This window comes from Nyctereutes procyonoides, unplaced genomic scaffold (assembly GCF_905146905.1).
Source record: "Nyctereutes procyonoides isolate TBG_1078 unplaced genomic scaffold, NYPRO_anot_genome, whole genome shotgun sequence".
NCBI lineage: Eukaryota > Metazoa > Chordata > Mammalia > Carnivora > Canidae > Nyctereutes > Nyctereutes procyonoides.
Window position 1 is genome coordinate 13,140,186 of NW_026575134.1, and position 14,874 is coordinate 13,155,059.

At 44.5% G+C, this 14,874-nt stretch overlaps 1 protein-coding gene across 3 annotated transcripts in view; it reads right to left on the minus strand.

Moving 5' to 3' along the window:
• The window catches only part of HBP1 (HMG-box transcription factor 1), a 28,548-nt gene extending 14,650 nt beyond the window's left edge, over positions 1 to 13,898 (minus strand). Inside the window, exons 1-3 of one of the 3 annotated variants that reach the window (XM_055300750.1) lie at positions 13,812 to 13,898; positions 5,037 to 5,220; positions 2,589 to 2,817 (exon numbers count right to left, since the gene is read on the minus strand). In XM_055300750.1, the coding sequence (XP_055156725.1) occupies positions 2,589 to 2,817; positions 5,037 to 5,220; positions 13,812 to 13,826 (428 nt within the window). In that variant the 5' untranslated portion in view covers positions 13,827 to 13,898. Of the gene's footprint in view, positions 1 to 2,588; positions 2,818 to 5,036; positions 5,221 to 12,040; positions 12,110 to 13,653; positions 13,766 to 13,811 lie in introns of those variants that run through there. The other 2 variants (XM_055300752.1, XM_055300751.1) reach the window with 2 other exon arrangements.
• Between the last annotated feature and the right edge of the window lie 976 nt (positions 13,899 to 14,874).

Here is a 14,874-nt window from a genome sequence, read left to right on the forward strand (position 1 = left end):
TTCTTTTTTCATATTTATGTATTTTAAATTCCAAATTATACTTTCCTTTATTCACTCATTTTTATATCAGTAAGTACATATAAACATGCATATCCTCATTCACGAAGCATCATCTGCAGGGCTCCCTGTCTATTTCTCTCCTACTTTCACACAATCAGTATGAACAGGGGCCCTAAGCTGAATGCGACCAACGCGGACCTCTATCTACCAACCACCTGTCACTGGGCAGATAAAATGAACAACCTAAGGCTAAAATGCTTAAACTTACTATAGCAGAAAGCAGCCTCTTTGCAACTTCTTGTAACTGGACACCACTTCTTGTTTTCTGATACAAACTTGTTGCAAAGCATATACTCATAAGGCTGGTTATTATTCCCTGAGATCACCTTTTAAAAAGGTCAGGGATTCCTGGGCGGGGTACCAGTAAGCAGCATGTCCAGTCAGGGTGAGCAGCACCAAGCACTGAGCCCACAAGTTGGGAAAGCAGCAGAGAGGAAGACCACAGGCTCTAGGAGACCAACCCGCCCGAGGCCTCACATCAGGACAGTTCTCGGAGATGCCAACTAGGAAGGGATCTGATCCACAAGAGAGGAAAGTGTACGCATGTCTGTACTGACCCTCGTAGTTAATGGAGGAGGGGCATCTCATTTTCCAATTCTTCCGTTATTTATTCCCTGAGAAATTTTATTAGCCCCTCAATTTTAATTTTATCCTCATTAACACTTTTTCATTATGCCTTTGCAGAAGTTACTTTTTGATAAGGGTCTATGGAACTATGCTTTCATGTTCAGAGCACTTCTTAAATAAAAACCCCCTCAAAAGTTTTGAAGGATTTTATTAGCACACTCTCCAATTTTGGATTTCAAAATATGAATATTAAATGTTTCATCTTTGCCACATTTCTTCCTTTTATTAAACATTTAGACCTTTATGAAGTATTAGAGAATGGCCAAACTGCTAAAACATCCTCAAGTATACCCTGGCTTCCCGACTAATTAAAGAAAACGGGTTTATTTATTCTTCTGTTGAACCACTTAAGGAGAAGTAACAACATAACATTCTGAAACAAATATGGTCTAAATTTTCTGTAAAAATTAACATGCCAAACATGTCTGCAACACCAACACCACTGGTCTCCTCTGTCCCTCTACCTGCGCAGCGGTAATATAAACTGGACCTGTCCTCAGCCCCTTGGTACTGCACAGTTACGACCTCAGACATCCAGAGCTCACTAAATCCATTTAACATGCTACGAGAAGTTGCAATGAGCAGCCCCTGACAGTGTCAGCAGACAGGCGAGACAGCAGAGCGCGACTCCTGGACTCTCCTAGTAAGGAGAGAAGCGCAGAAAATGCTGCAGAATACGTTTATATCTTCAGGGAGATACTCCTTTACTTATGTTTTTATTTATATCAATTACCTTTCTGAGGCTCTACTCAACTTTCCATGAACTACATTATTAATTCTCTTAAGTTTGTTCTAAAAAAATAAGTGTTATCTCTAAACTAGGAAAAAGAAAGTCCAATTGAAAAATCAGAGTCTGCTTTTTTTAATTGTACACAAATTTTTAGCTTTTTGACTACTTTTTCTTTCTGGGAAATTTTCATGAATTAAACTGAAAGATTCAGTTAACTAAATTGAATTTGCCCTAATCAAGACCAATATCCTGAACAGAAGGAAAACATAATTTCATGGGTTGCAAGAAAACCAGGGTTTCACATATGAAAGTTTATTTTGTAGCAAAGAACTACAGTAAGTTAGAAGCACTACCAAAATTCAATTATTCCTCTATCATCTTGAATGGACTACAGTCTGTCTACCCACCTGAGTAGAAATATGGGCAATTGTGTCCCCTACAAACTATCATATTTATCTAGGTCTTTTTACTTAATTTTCTAATTTTAGGGATAATTAATGAAAAGTTATCCACTTAGGTCTCTAGGAATTTTAGTTCAAAGCTTCCACAATTTTCACAGCACAACTCATTTGCGGAAACTGTGGTCTGGATATAAGAAACCGTGGTTTTTTTTTTTTTACCAATGGGAGTCCACTTTTATTAAATTCCAGATTTTAACATTAGCAATTATAGTTTTCACTAATAGGTAAATAACATAAGGTCACATACACTGTGGAAGAAAATAAACCTAGACCAAAAGAAGCCAAACACAAGGCTGTTAAGTTTAAAAAAAAAAAAAAAAAAACAAAACATTTATTATACCTACGGTTTCTGAGACAAGTATAATTTTCATTTCTATAATCATAAATATATAATAAAGGTGTATCTTGGTCTGGATTTATTTTTTGATGACTTTAATATATTTACAAATATTTTTGACTCTGCAGTCCTCAGATCACTTTTATCTACTTCTAAAAGTATGAAATCATATTAGGTGAAAAAGCTCTACAATCATTACAGAACAGAAAATTTAATTCTAATGACTTTACTTAAATTCTAATTTCAGCAAACCCCCTCATTAAATGGTTAATAGCATTATTACTTTTCAAACTAGGAAAAAACAAAAAAAAACAAAAACCCAGCTCCTTGTAATGATAGAAGTTTGCAATAAAAATATAGGCAGTGTTCCCACCTGTTGTAGAATGAGCACTGCATAAGCGGACTTTGTGGACTGGTGGCGATATTTGCTAATTCTGTTAGCCAATCCACCTCATTTTCACCGTAAGTATTTTCTGATATGTCTGAGGTATTTTGGTTCCAAGATGGTCTTGGATATTCTTGATGTGAAACATCTGAACTTAGCTGATATATGGCAGATTGGGTAGGATCACTTTGAACAGCCTGAAGTTCAGGAAGGTCATCTGCAAATAAGCATACTCAAAATTATAAAAAGGAAATTGCTAATACAGGGAATAATGTTATAACTACAGCTAGAAGTGAAGTCCTTAAATCTAATTAATTTTGCGAAAAGAAAAATACAAATTCGACATGTTTTCTCGAATAAAACAAAGTTCAATCTAAAAAACGACACCTTCTATATTCAAGGGTCAACAGAGCCTGATGGGAAATAGACTGAATGGATGTAAATGTACTAATGACTTGTAATTACCACAGCTGTTCTCAGACCGGAAAAACAAAGTTTGTGTTTTCTCTTTTTTTTTATAGTTCACCTGGGATTAGTCCATATACCACCAAGACATTTTCAGCTTAACGTGTTAATGAGGAAAAAGGCATCTCACGTGTACACAGATGTACTTACTCTGACACTTTGTTACCCTGTTATGGAAGATTACTGCAATAATGAGAACAATTTTTAAAGAGGAGATCGACAGGTCATATGATAAAGTTTTAGGTGCTACTTATTTTTTTTTTGTTGTTTTTTAAAGATTGTATTTATTTATTTATTCGTGAGAGACACACAGAGAGAGGCAGAGGGACAGAGGGAGAACCAGGCTCCTGGCAGGGAGTCTGATGTGGGACTCGATTCCCAGACTGGGATCACGCCCTGAGACAAAGGCAGACGCTCAACCACTAAGCCACCCAGGTGTCCTGAGGTGCTACTTATTCAATTTAATCTATGCAAAATTATTTCTTTTGAGGAAGAAATTCTGAACAGTTACAATAGTAACTGTTGATTATGCTTTCCTAAAGGTCTGTTCCCAAGGCTCATGCATTCATCATGGCTATGAACACGGAGGAAGGCTGAGCTCTAAAAAAATATTTAAAAAAAGAAACAGGAGGGGAGAAAAATCATCTTGCCAGCTTTAAAACAACTTTGTAAAACACCTACAACAAACCACAGATCCCCTGGGTCCCCTCAGCATGTAAGTCAGGAAACCCTTCTAGCCTTGGGAGTTCTGGCCAGCTGTTACCATGTGGGTACAGACGCAGAATTCCTGTTCGGGCAAATATCTCAGGACAGCCTATTAAATGTCTTACTTGTAAGGAATGATTCAGGACATCCATTCAGAAAACAGACGAGAAGGTGCCTCCTTCACCAAGCAACTGAAAAACACTATACCGACCCCATCTAACTGCACCCTGTAACTGTCACGCTGGGGGAGCCCTTACCCTTCCCTCACAGCTGACAACCTTCTCAAGCCAGCACTTCAAGTTTCTGTATGTAAAGGGTCCGTTTGTCTCTCAAGCTCCGGAAAATAACTGCTTTAAAACTGAAGCAGTAAGGAGCGGTATGAGTTTTGGCACCCCTGGGCCCTAACTGCTAAGCCCCCATTTCCTCCAGAAACTAAAGTGCCCTGGTGGACAGTGGACCACCCAGACACACAGGCGCTCTGTGCTCCACGGCACCCACCACTCAGTGACTCCCAGGGGCCAGCAACCCCTTGGTGTTTATGTAGGCCATGTCTCAAGACCTGAGCATCCCCAAATTCCCAAAGAGCTCTGCAGCACGTGGTCCCCTCTGCTTCATCATTTGCAAAGTGAGGGTAATCAGGGCTGGGGGGCCAAGGGGGGTGGTGAACCTCTTGGAAAGCTGCATACTAAATGCAGACAGAGCCAAGCTGAGAAGCAGGGCAGCAAGTCGAGGTCACTCAGCGGCGGGGGGCTCTTCAACACCAACCTTCTGGCAATATGGTTCCAAGTCCTACGTTCACAAACCTACACGCTGCCATGGGCCGAACATCCCTGGAGAAGCCTGGTGGCGGTGAAGACCACAGATGTCAGATCACCCAGGTTCAAGGGTCCACTGTCCCTCACCCATCACAGCAACAAACCGGCCATGGGGGGGTCAGGGGTGGAGGGGAGGAACGCCAAACATTTACTAAGCTCATGCGTGTTTCAAAAGTCACGAGTCACACACAGGATTTTCCTGAGGTGCAGCCCGACCTTTACCCATAACAGTGGTTTAGTTTGATAATTTGTAAATGAGTCGCAATGAGAACCATAAATAGCCCAAAGTCACATTGGTTTTAAGTAATATTTTACAAGCAGTAACGATGGAACACTAAAAACTCCTCAGGTACACAAACTTCACGTACTCAAGCAGTTTAAGAGGTGGAGAAGCTGACTTAACATAAAAATATGAATCTCCGATTCCTCAACAACTTTTAATTTTGTTTACCAAGCTCCATGTGCTCATCACAGGAGTTGTACCCAGGTGAGGACGGCAGGTTTTCATTACACTGCAGCAGCTCCAGTGAGTCGTTCATTCCTGACGCTCGCTTGTCCATCACCAGTAGGAGTTTCTGCACCGCATTAGGCATCTGATTTGTCTTCACTTCCCACACCATGTTATGGTGCCCCGACTGCAAGTAAAAATAATAAAGACCAAAATGTCAAGTCACGTGATCCAGAGATTACAGAAATATTAAATCCAACAGAGACTCAGAATGCTGTATCTTTAACTTAATCATGTTGCCATCTGTATCCCCCTCAAATCCTTCAGACCAGGGACTCCCTGATTTCTTGGGCTACAACCATGTAGTCAGCACTAAATCATACCCAAATACCAAAGGATTCAGATCTTAAATTTATAAAAGTCTTTTATTAAAAAAATATAATAGCACCACTATATATATTTTTATTTCTTTAGTAGTTCTGAGACCCAAATATAGAGACCAAGGAAGCCATTTTTCAACTTGTATCTTCACATTAAAAAAAAAAAAAAAAAAAACAAAACAGGGATCCCTGGGTGGTTCAGTGGTTTAGCGCCTGCCTTTGGCCCAGGGCACGATCCTGGAGACCTGGGATCAAATCCTGCATCGGGCTCCCAGCATGGAGCCTGTTTCTCCCTCTGCCTGTGTCTCTGTCTCTGTCTCTCTCTATGTCTATCATAAATCAATCAATCAATCTTAAAAAAATTTTTAACAAACTTTCCTGAAATTAAAAAAAAAAAACCTGAGGAAATATTCTATTTTTTCTTTTTTTTTTTAAGATTTTATTTATTAATGAGAGAGAGAGAGAGAGGGGGGGGGCAGAGACACAGGCAGAGGGAGAAGCAGGCTCCATGCAGGAAACCTGACATGGGACTCGATCCAGGGTCTCCAGGATCACACCCTGGGGTGAAGGCAGCGCTAAACCGCTAAGCCACCGGGCTGCCCATTTTTTCTCATTTTTGAAGATTCTATTTCAATTTCTCTATTTACCAACTGTTATTTTGTTTTCTCGTCTTCTGAAAGTAAAGTTTAACACACTTAAAATAACATTCTCTAAAAGACATTGAAGTTTCTTAAAATGGCCATATATTATTATCCTTCTCAAAAAAATTAAAATGCTATGTTTCTTTATGAAAATTTGGTACCTAGCCATCATAAAGAGACCTATCCTTCTGAATAACATATTATTTCTAGAAAGATGAATAATAATCATAGGAAATTTAAACAAATAGCAAATCTATTCAAGGCTACAAAGTTATCACAAGGAAGAAAATAACATAGGGTTAATATACCTAAAATAATCTCAAGCAAGTCTACCAACTAAATTTTGTTACAAAAGTAAAATGTGGTTATACCTTTTGGACAATGCCTTTGGACAATGATCAAATTGGTTATTTAACAGAGGTAATAGCATCAAGAAGATTCCCTGATTTCTCAGGCTTGACTCCAGATCTCATTTTATTTTTTTTTAAGATTTTATTTACTTATTCATGAGAGACACAGAGAGACAGATAGAGGCAGAGACACAGGCAGAGGGAGAAGCAGGCTCCATACTGGGAGCCCGACGTGGGACTCGATCCCGGGACTCCAGGATTACGCCCTGGGCTGAAGGTGGCGCTAAATCGCTGAGCAACCAGGCCTGCCCTCCAGATCTCATTTTTTAAAAAAAGTCCTAATGAGCTAATATGAAATACACACAAGAAATCTAACATGACATAGTTTTTCCTCAAAATAAGACAGTAAGATGTGCTGCAATTTAAAGTCACTAAAAATAAATAAATAAAGTCACTAAAAGTCTAGTACTCCAGCCTGCGCTGACCAAAAATGCAGTGAAAAGATGTTAACTGGTCAGTATTTACACCAGAACTTTCTAAGCCATGACATGATCACCAACAAACACTGGCAACACTGACAAATATTTTTCTACAACGGCTTTTTCATGGTTTTTTTTTTTTTCTATTTTCTTCATGAACTTTTTATTATGAAATATGTTTTCCTAACTGTGTAATACATAATCACTGTGCAGGGGGAAAGAGGCATTTTTTTTTTAAAAAATAATGACTTAAAATGATTTAGAGAGAGAGAGAAAGAGGGCACAAGTGGGGGGCATGGGTGGAGGGAAAGAATCTCAAGCAGATTCCCCATGGAATGCAGAGCCCAAAAGGGAACTTATCTCAGGACCCTGAGATTATGACCAGAGCCAAAATCAAGAGTGAGACAAACCGCCTGAGCCACCTGGGCACCCAGGAATAATGACTTCTAATCCCACCAACCAGATTTAGATATTGCTAACACTTTGGTGTACTGTTTTACAATCCAATCTCTTTTTTATATAAACACCTATAATAATATATTTTCCTTCATACTTTGAACTATATATAATTGATTCTTTGTTCATAAGCATTTTCCTAGGTCACTAATTTTTCTTATGTATCTATTTTAAATAAATCCATAATATACATCATTAAGATATACCAAATTTTCCTTATCCCTTAGTGCTGAACATGCTGTTCCCAGGTTTTCACTCTTCTCAATGGCAGTTTAAGTTTTTTTTTAATATCTGCTTATATCAGATTTTTTTTTTTTTTTTTAGATTTCTAGTGACACATCAGGTGAATGGCAATTAAACATCTTATGGTTCCTGACACATGCAGCCAAACTGCCTATTGCCTTACTTTATTTCTAACATTCTATTTCAAGTGCTTTCTTGCCTGCACCCCTCAAAAATGACCCATATCATAGGCACTGCTCTAGAGTCTTACTCAATCTAAGATGTTCTACAGAGTAGTGAAAAGGGCACTGGGTCAGATGTAAGAAATCATGAGTTTTGATTCTAGCTTGATCACTCACTATCTGACCTAAGTGAGTAAGCTGCTCACTCGGTATCTTCATCTGTAAAACAGCTGCTCTACTTTCCTCTTAGAGGGGTTGTGAGGATGAACTGAGACGCAGTGAGTGAAAAAAATGTAAAATGACTTCACAAAATGTTTTATCCCTAGGCTGACACAAGGCAACCTTATACGTCCTCTGGGCACTTAACGTCCTAAATAGAGCAGTTACTGAAAATAGGTAATGATAGGAGACCAGGCAGCTAGTTTATTCAGCTTCAGTAATTTCCCTGGGAAATACGACACGTTATCCAACACATCTTAATAAAAACCACAGATCATGCCATTATTTCAGGCAAGTAACAGTTTATCTAAAAGATGTCCAAGGCATATACAGGAAATGAACACTTTTTCAGTTTAGTACAATTTATTATATATCAATTAAGCACAGTCTTACTATACAAGCTAAGGGCAAATCTGCTGGAGTATAATAATCTCCTACAAAACTGGTGGCTACAAAAGATGTGGTATATAACACCAACTGATTTCTCAAGCATAACTGGCCAAATCATTATTCTGAACCTTTCACGCTGCAAAAATCAAGTACTCTTTAGCTAGATAAGGGATTCTCAAGCATGTAATCCTATGTGCTTCAAACAAAATGATGCCTAGACCCCACCTCCAGAGAATGATTTGTTTGGTAGGGTATAACCCTGGGCACTGGTATTTATTTATTTTCTTCCCAAACAATACCAGGTGCATTGTGAAAACGAGTGAGCTAAAAATGATTATTAAATTCCTTTTTCATGTAAGTATATTCACTTATTTAATACACATTATTATGTATATGGCACAATACTAGCTGCAATGTTGGACCTCAATGATGAACAATATGTCTTGAATCTCAAGGAATCTATATTTTAGTGGAAAGATATAAGCAAATAAAGACATTTCTACATAGCAGGGGTTGGCTACGAATGGGTAAAAAGAAAAGTCTTCCAGTGAGAGAAACTCACATGAGCAAACTTGCAGAGTTTGCAAAGTAATGGATGAAATGAAAACAACATAGAATCTAGTATTACCAGAAAGTAGGCTGGCCTTGTGTGTCTTGTGGTCATGGATATGAAGGCTGGAAAGGTAGACTGAGTCAGAATCTTCAATCCTAGTTTAGGAAAATTGGTATCTTTGTTTTTTTGTACTCAAGAGTAAGGGCTCTGAAATTAGGCTACCTGAGTTTATATATCAGATTTACTACTTATTAGTTATGTGTCCTGGACGATCTATTCAAAATCTTTTTGCCTTGTTTGTAAAATGGAAATCATAAAAACACTTACATGGGTCGTTGTAAAGACTCAGTGAGCTGACAAATGTAAAAAGCTTACAGTAGTGCCTAACACAGAGCAAACCCTCAATGCAGAGCGGCCAGTAATATTATTAGCAATTATCAGACGACAGGGAACCCCTTAGCGATTTTTGAAGAGGTGTGACGTGATCAGAACTATAAACACTTTCTTTGAGCCTATAAAAAAAATATACTGAAACATGATTATGCAGAAACACCTATAACACATATTTAAGGGAAAATGTATAAAAACAGTGTAATCAAATTCCCAATTTTGTCAGCCACCTGCTCCCAGCTTCCTTTGCAAGAGTTCTCATAAAAGAAAATTGGTAGTATGAGTGCAGATTCCCTATTGAGTAATGCCTAAGACATGAGAGGAACTAGTCCTGAGTTCTCTGACCAGCAAATATTCCCAGTTTAGGTAGTATATTTGTTTTTTTTTTTTTTAAGATTTTATTTATTTATTCATGAGAGACACAGAGAGGCAGACACACAGGCAGAGGGAGAAGCAGGCTCCATGCAGGGAACCCGATGCGGGACTCGATCCCGGGTCTCCAGGATCACACCCTGGGCTGCAGGCAGCGCTAAACCGCTGAGCCACCCAGGCTGCTCTAGGTAGTATATTTGAAGCCCTCTCATAGAAAATTCTCCAACATCTTAAGTGTACACAACACAATTTAACCTTAGTGACACAAACTCTTCATGAACATCTGTTGTCCCAAGCTTCACGGGAGGGTGTGATCTGCAAAAGTCAGCCCCAGCTGCAATCTTAAACTTGACCACTTTCTCATTTTACCTCGATTAGGAAGTTCAGAGGTCACACTATACATACGTATCTCCTCAGAGCCATCCTTAAGTGCATGGAGCAGAACCGCTCTGGCATCCGTGGAAGCAGACTCATAATTTGTTTTGTCCTCTCCTTCCTTCTGCAGAACTTTTTGGCTTTCTCTCCTTCTTCCAATCAGATTTTCTCCTCCCCATCAGCGGGTCCTGCACTGTCCCCACTCACCATTTACAGTACTCTATCACCTCCTGCCAACTTCTATCATTCAGCCCCTTGTCCTAGTGATCTCCCAACATCCTCTCACAATATTCCTTACGGGAAGCTGGGAAAAAAACATTTCAATTTCACAACAAATGGGACACCTGGGTGGCTCAGCGGCTGGGTGTCTGCCTTGGGCCCAGGGCGTGATCCTGGAGTCCCAGGATCGAGTCCCATGTGGGGCTCCCTGCGTGGAAACTGCTTCTCCCTCTGCCTGTGTCTCTGCCTCTCTCTGTGTCTTTCATGAATAAAAAAATAAAATCTTAAAAAAAAATTTCAAAACAGTTATCGCCCACTAACAAAACACCAAGTATCTGTTGAATCTGAATTCTATGTGTGTACACCTCTCGCTGCTCAAGGCTATCAAAAGTCAGGTCTTGAGATAATGGAGGTAGTGCTTCTGCAAGTCTCCTGCGCAGTAAATGGGAGCCTAGACCTAGGTCAAAAGACAGGAGGTCCCCCTTGCTCGCCACGGAATAGGAGGCAGGCGGCTTAACCTCGGCCTCTCAGCACCTGCACTCAATCTCACTGGGCTATTGGAATTAAATAAAATACATGATAACAAAATTCCAATCCCTGTATGAATGTAAATTTTTCTTCTCAAACTTTTTCTCTGTCAAACTACTTGGGGGAAGCAAGACCTCTGATACAGTAAAATATCAAAAGGGTCCATACTAAAAAATTCACCCCCATATGCATTATGCCAATTAGACATTCATTTTGATAAACAAGCTCCTCTTTCAAGTATCTCCTGGTAGAGCTAACCCTATTGTTCATTGATGCTTTTGCATACTGCTTTGGTATTACAGGATTTGACATAGCTTGCCTTGTACTGGAGCTAACTCTGCAAGTACATCAGGGATTCTCAAAAGGGAAGAGTAAAATTCTCCAACAGCTGTGCTTTGAAATAGCATGCCCAATGTTATAAATTTCTACTGGGTGGACATGGGCAGGCTCTATTGTCTTTGTTTTGCAACCTTTCATAAATAAACATCCACCAAATCTTAGAGGAGAGGACCAGAAATAGCTAAATCTCCATGAATGGACAAGAAGGAAATTAGGTTTTACTAAATGCTTACCCACTACGTACAGATCATTTGACATACTTCCTCTAATGTCATAAAAACCTCAAAACAGCTCTGGGGACAAAGTTATTCTTATGAATGAGGAAAACAGGACTATGACAACTGAGTGTGACTATTTTATTTTTAAAGAGACAAAAGGCATAGAGCAACAGAGGTTAGACTCCTACTTTTAAGTGCGTGTTCTCCCTAAACCCTCAGCTTTCCACCCTCAAGGATATCGTGCAAAGGATTTCTAGATGTTCTTTCCTAATCCTGGAGGATTTACCAAGCTAAAATTGTTGGGGGGCGGGCGGGACAAAGAGAAGATAACAAGCAATTAATTTACATCTCTATCATGAGGAATTGAAATATTTAAAATGGATCACAGGGGATCCCTGGGTGGCTCAGCGACTTAGTGCCTGCCTTCAGCCAGGGCATGATCCTGGAGACCCAGGATCGAGTCCCATGTCGTCGGACTCCCTGCATGGAGCCTGCTCCTCCCTCTGCCTGTGTCTCTGCCTCTCTCTCTCTCTCCCCGTGTCTCTCATGAATAAACAAATATCTTTAAAAAAATAAAAATAAATAAAACGGATCACAGCAGTCGCCCCTTATCTGAGGTTTCCCTCTCCGTGGTTTCAGTTACCCAAAGTCAACCCAGTCTGGAAACAGTTAATCCTCCTCCTGCCCTACCTACCGTCAGAAGGGTCAACAGCAGGCACGAAGTCACAACGCCTGGGTCACTCACCTCCCCTCATCTCACCACAGAGGCATTTTATCAGCTCCCACCACAAGTCTGCGTACAGGACAATAAGGTATTTTGCGAAGGACCACCTCCACACTTTCATGACTGCATACTCTTGGTTCTATTTTATTATTAGCTATTATTGTTAATATCTAACTTAAAAACTATCCTAAGAAGAAGAGGAAAAAAAAACCAAAAAACCCCATAGCCTATATAAGGGCTCAAGAGTATGCCCGGTTTCAGGCATCCACAGGTCTGGGAAGAGATCCTCCACCTGTCAGCAAGGAGCGCTCAACTCCGTAGCTTAACCCAGGAACCCGAACAAAGGGCCCTAACACCCGGTTAGCAAAAGCTCAAACAAAAGACAACAGCAGGGAGAGGAGGACAAAAAGAAAAAAGAGAAAAAAAGGCCAAGACCGAAATACCAGGAATGCATTACCAATGCAGATCACCACCACTAGTGGAACAACAGAAAAGTATTCGCAGACGTCAAGAACTACTCTAACCCTTAAAAGGTGACTTCAGTGCAAAAACCAAGGTTGGGAGCCCGAGCCTAGAGGGAAAGGGGCCCCGAGCCCTCGGTGGGGAAGGGCCGGGGCCCGCGCGGCCCGGGATGCGGCGAGGTCGGCCTGCGGGCGGGCTCCTCCAGGGACGCCTCTGGGGAAGGCTCCCGGGGCCCGGGCCGGACCGGGGCGGGGCCGGGGGGCGCGCCCCGCCGGAGCGAAGCCCCCGACGCCGCGCGGCGCGGAAGGAACCGCAGAGCCCGACCCGCGCCCGCCCGCGCCGGGATTCCTTTTTGTTTGGCTTCCAGGCGGCGGCGGCGGCGGCGGCGGCGGCGGCGGCGGCGGCCGGGGGCGGGGCCAGCACGCGGCGGGGGCGGGGCCAGGGGCGGGGGCGGGGCGAGCTCCGCGCAGGCCGCGCCCCCCGCCCGCGCCCCTCGCCGCTCCCCGCCGCCCCTCCCCCCGTCATGTGACCGCAGCCTGGACTCCAGGCTTGTTTTTCCCCTCGGCCCCGCCGCACCGCGCACGCGCCCCGGAGCCCATTCATTCGAAATGCGTAACAATGAGCCCCGGGGCCCAGCGGCTCGGCGAGCTCCCCCGGCCCGGCCCGGGCCCCCTCCCGGCGCCCAGCGGGGGCGGCGCCTCGCGGGGGGCCCCCCACCCCACCCCCCGCCGGCCGCCCACCCGGGGCCGGCCTCCGACCCTCCGCCCACACGCGCCGAGTTGAAGTCCAACTTTCCGGGCAGCCCCGGCGCCGCGTCGGCCCCTTCCCCCCCGCCCAGGCCCGCCCCGTCCCCGCGCACCCGGCCGGGCCACCCACCGCGCCACCCGGCCCCGAGCGCCGACCTCGCCGACTCCTCCCCGCCCCCGCCCCCGGGAGCCCCCTCGAGCCCCGCCGCCGCCCAGCCCGGGGGAGCTGGCGGAAGGCGCCGGCCCGGCGGGGTCGCCGCGGGGCAGCCCTCGGCGGGGAGGGGGGGGAGCGCGGACCCGAGCTCCCCGGTCCCCTCGGGATCCCGCCCCTCCCTTCCCCACCCCCACCCCTTCCCGAACTGAAAGACAACAAACCCGCCGCGGAGTGCGGGCAGCCCCGGCGGGGCCCGCCCTGGACGCGACAACACCACCGGCGGCTCGCGTGCCCCCTCCCCGACTGACGGCGGCCTCTCCGGCGCGCCTCCCGGCTCCCGCCGCCGCTCTCACTCCTCCACCGAAACTTTCCTACTTACCAAACCCGTCGCCATTACCAAGTCTTTCAAGCTTCGTCTTCCCCCTCCCCTCAACCCCCCGGGGGCCGAGCCTCCTCCCAGCTCTTCCGCCCTCCTATTGGCCTACGGAACTGCCCTTCGGCGCCTCCGCTTTCCCATTGGGCGATCCCGTGGTCCGTCTCGGGAGGCGGGCTTGTATTGACTTTTGTGTTGTGTTCACTGGGGAAGGCGGCCTGTCAATCACAGGAGTGAGCGCTCCGGATTGGACTGCTGCCGAGACTCCGGGGACCCAAGCCAAACTTTGCCCCCGAAATGGATTGTGGGTTCGTAGTCTCGGCCTTGCTCTGTTCCGGGAAACCGCGGGCGCGAGGAACCGGTTGGACTACATATCCCAGAGGTGCGTGCGCCGCGCTGTCTTGATAGTAAACAAGAGTCATAGGGACACGTGTATCAGCTCGTTTGTTTTGGTGTCTGGGACAAAAGGGAGGGGGCGGAGGAAGGGAGTGTTTTAAAGCTTCGGCCTCTTCTCTTCCTCTGGGCCTCTCTTAGCCTTCGGAGAGCCCCAGGCTCTCGCAGCACCCATTTCGGGCCATAAACAGCCCGAGTCGCTCGCTGCTGGAAGTTTGGCAGGAGGCCAAGGTATTGTTTTAGTGCGAGGGAAGGAGATGACTGCACAAGCGGAAGCAGTGCAGCCTCGCGGGGGACCAGTCACCCACAAATCAGAGCCCCGGGCATGATGGGGATAATAAAGCCGGCGTTGGGCTCCAGTGGGAAGAACTAGAATTCCTTTATCCTCAGCCTTGCTTGGCCAGTCCCCCTCGCCCCCCCGCCCCCCCCCCCTTGCACAGCAACTTGCCCCCTCCCATCGGTTCCCCCAAGATGTGCTGAACGCTGGCTCCGTGCCAGGCACTGAGAGGCTCGGGGATGAGCAGTGAGGGAAAAGTTCAGGGTCTGGAGAACTTACAAAGCTGTAAGGGGTTGGGGGTGGGGGTGGGGTTGTAGACAATTACTATTGCTTCAGACACCAAGGCAACTCCAAGCGGTCTTTTCCATATTGACGAGCTTGGCCCTTGGCTAAGGGAAC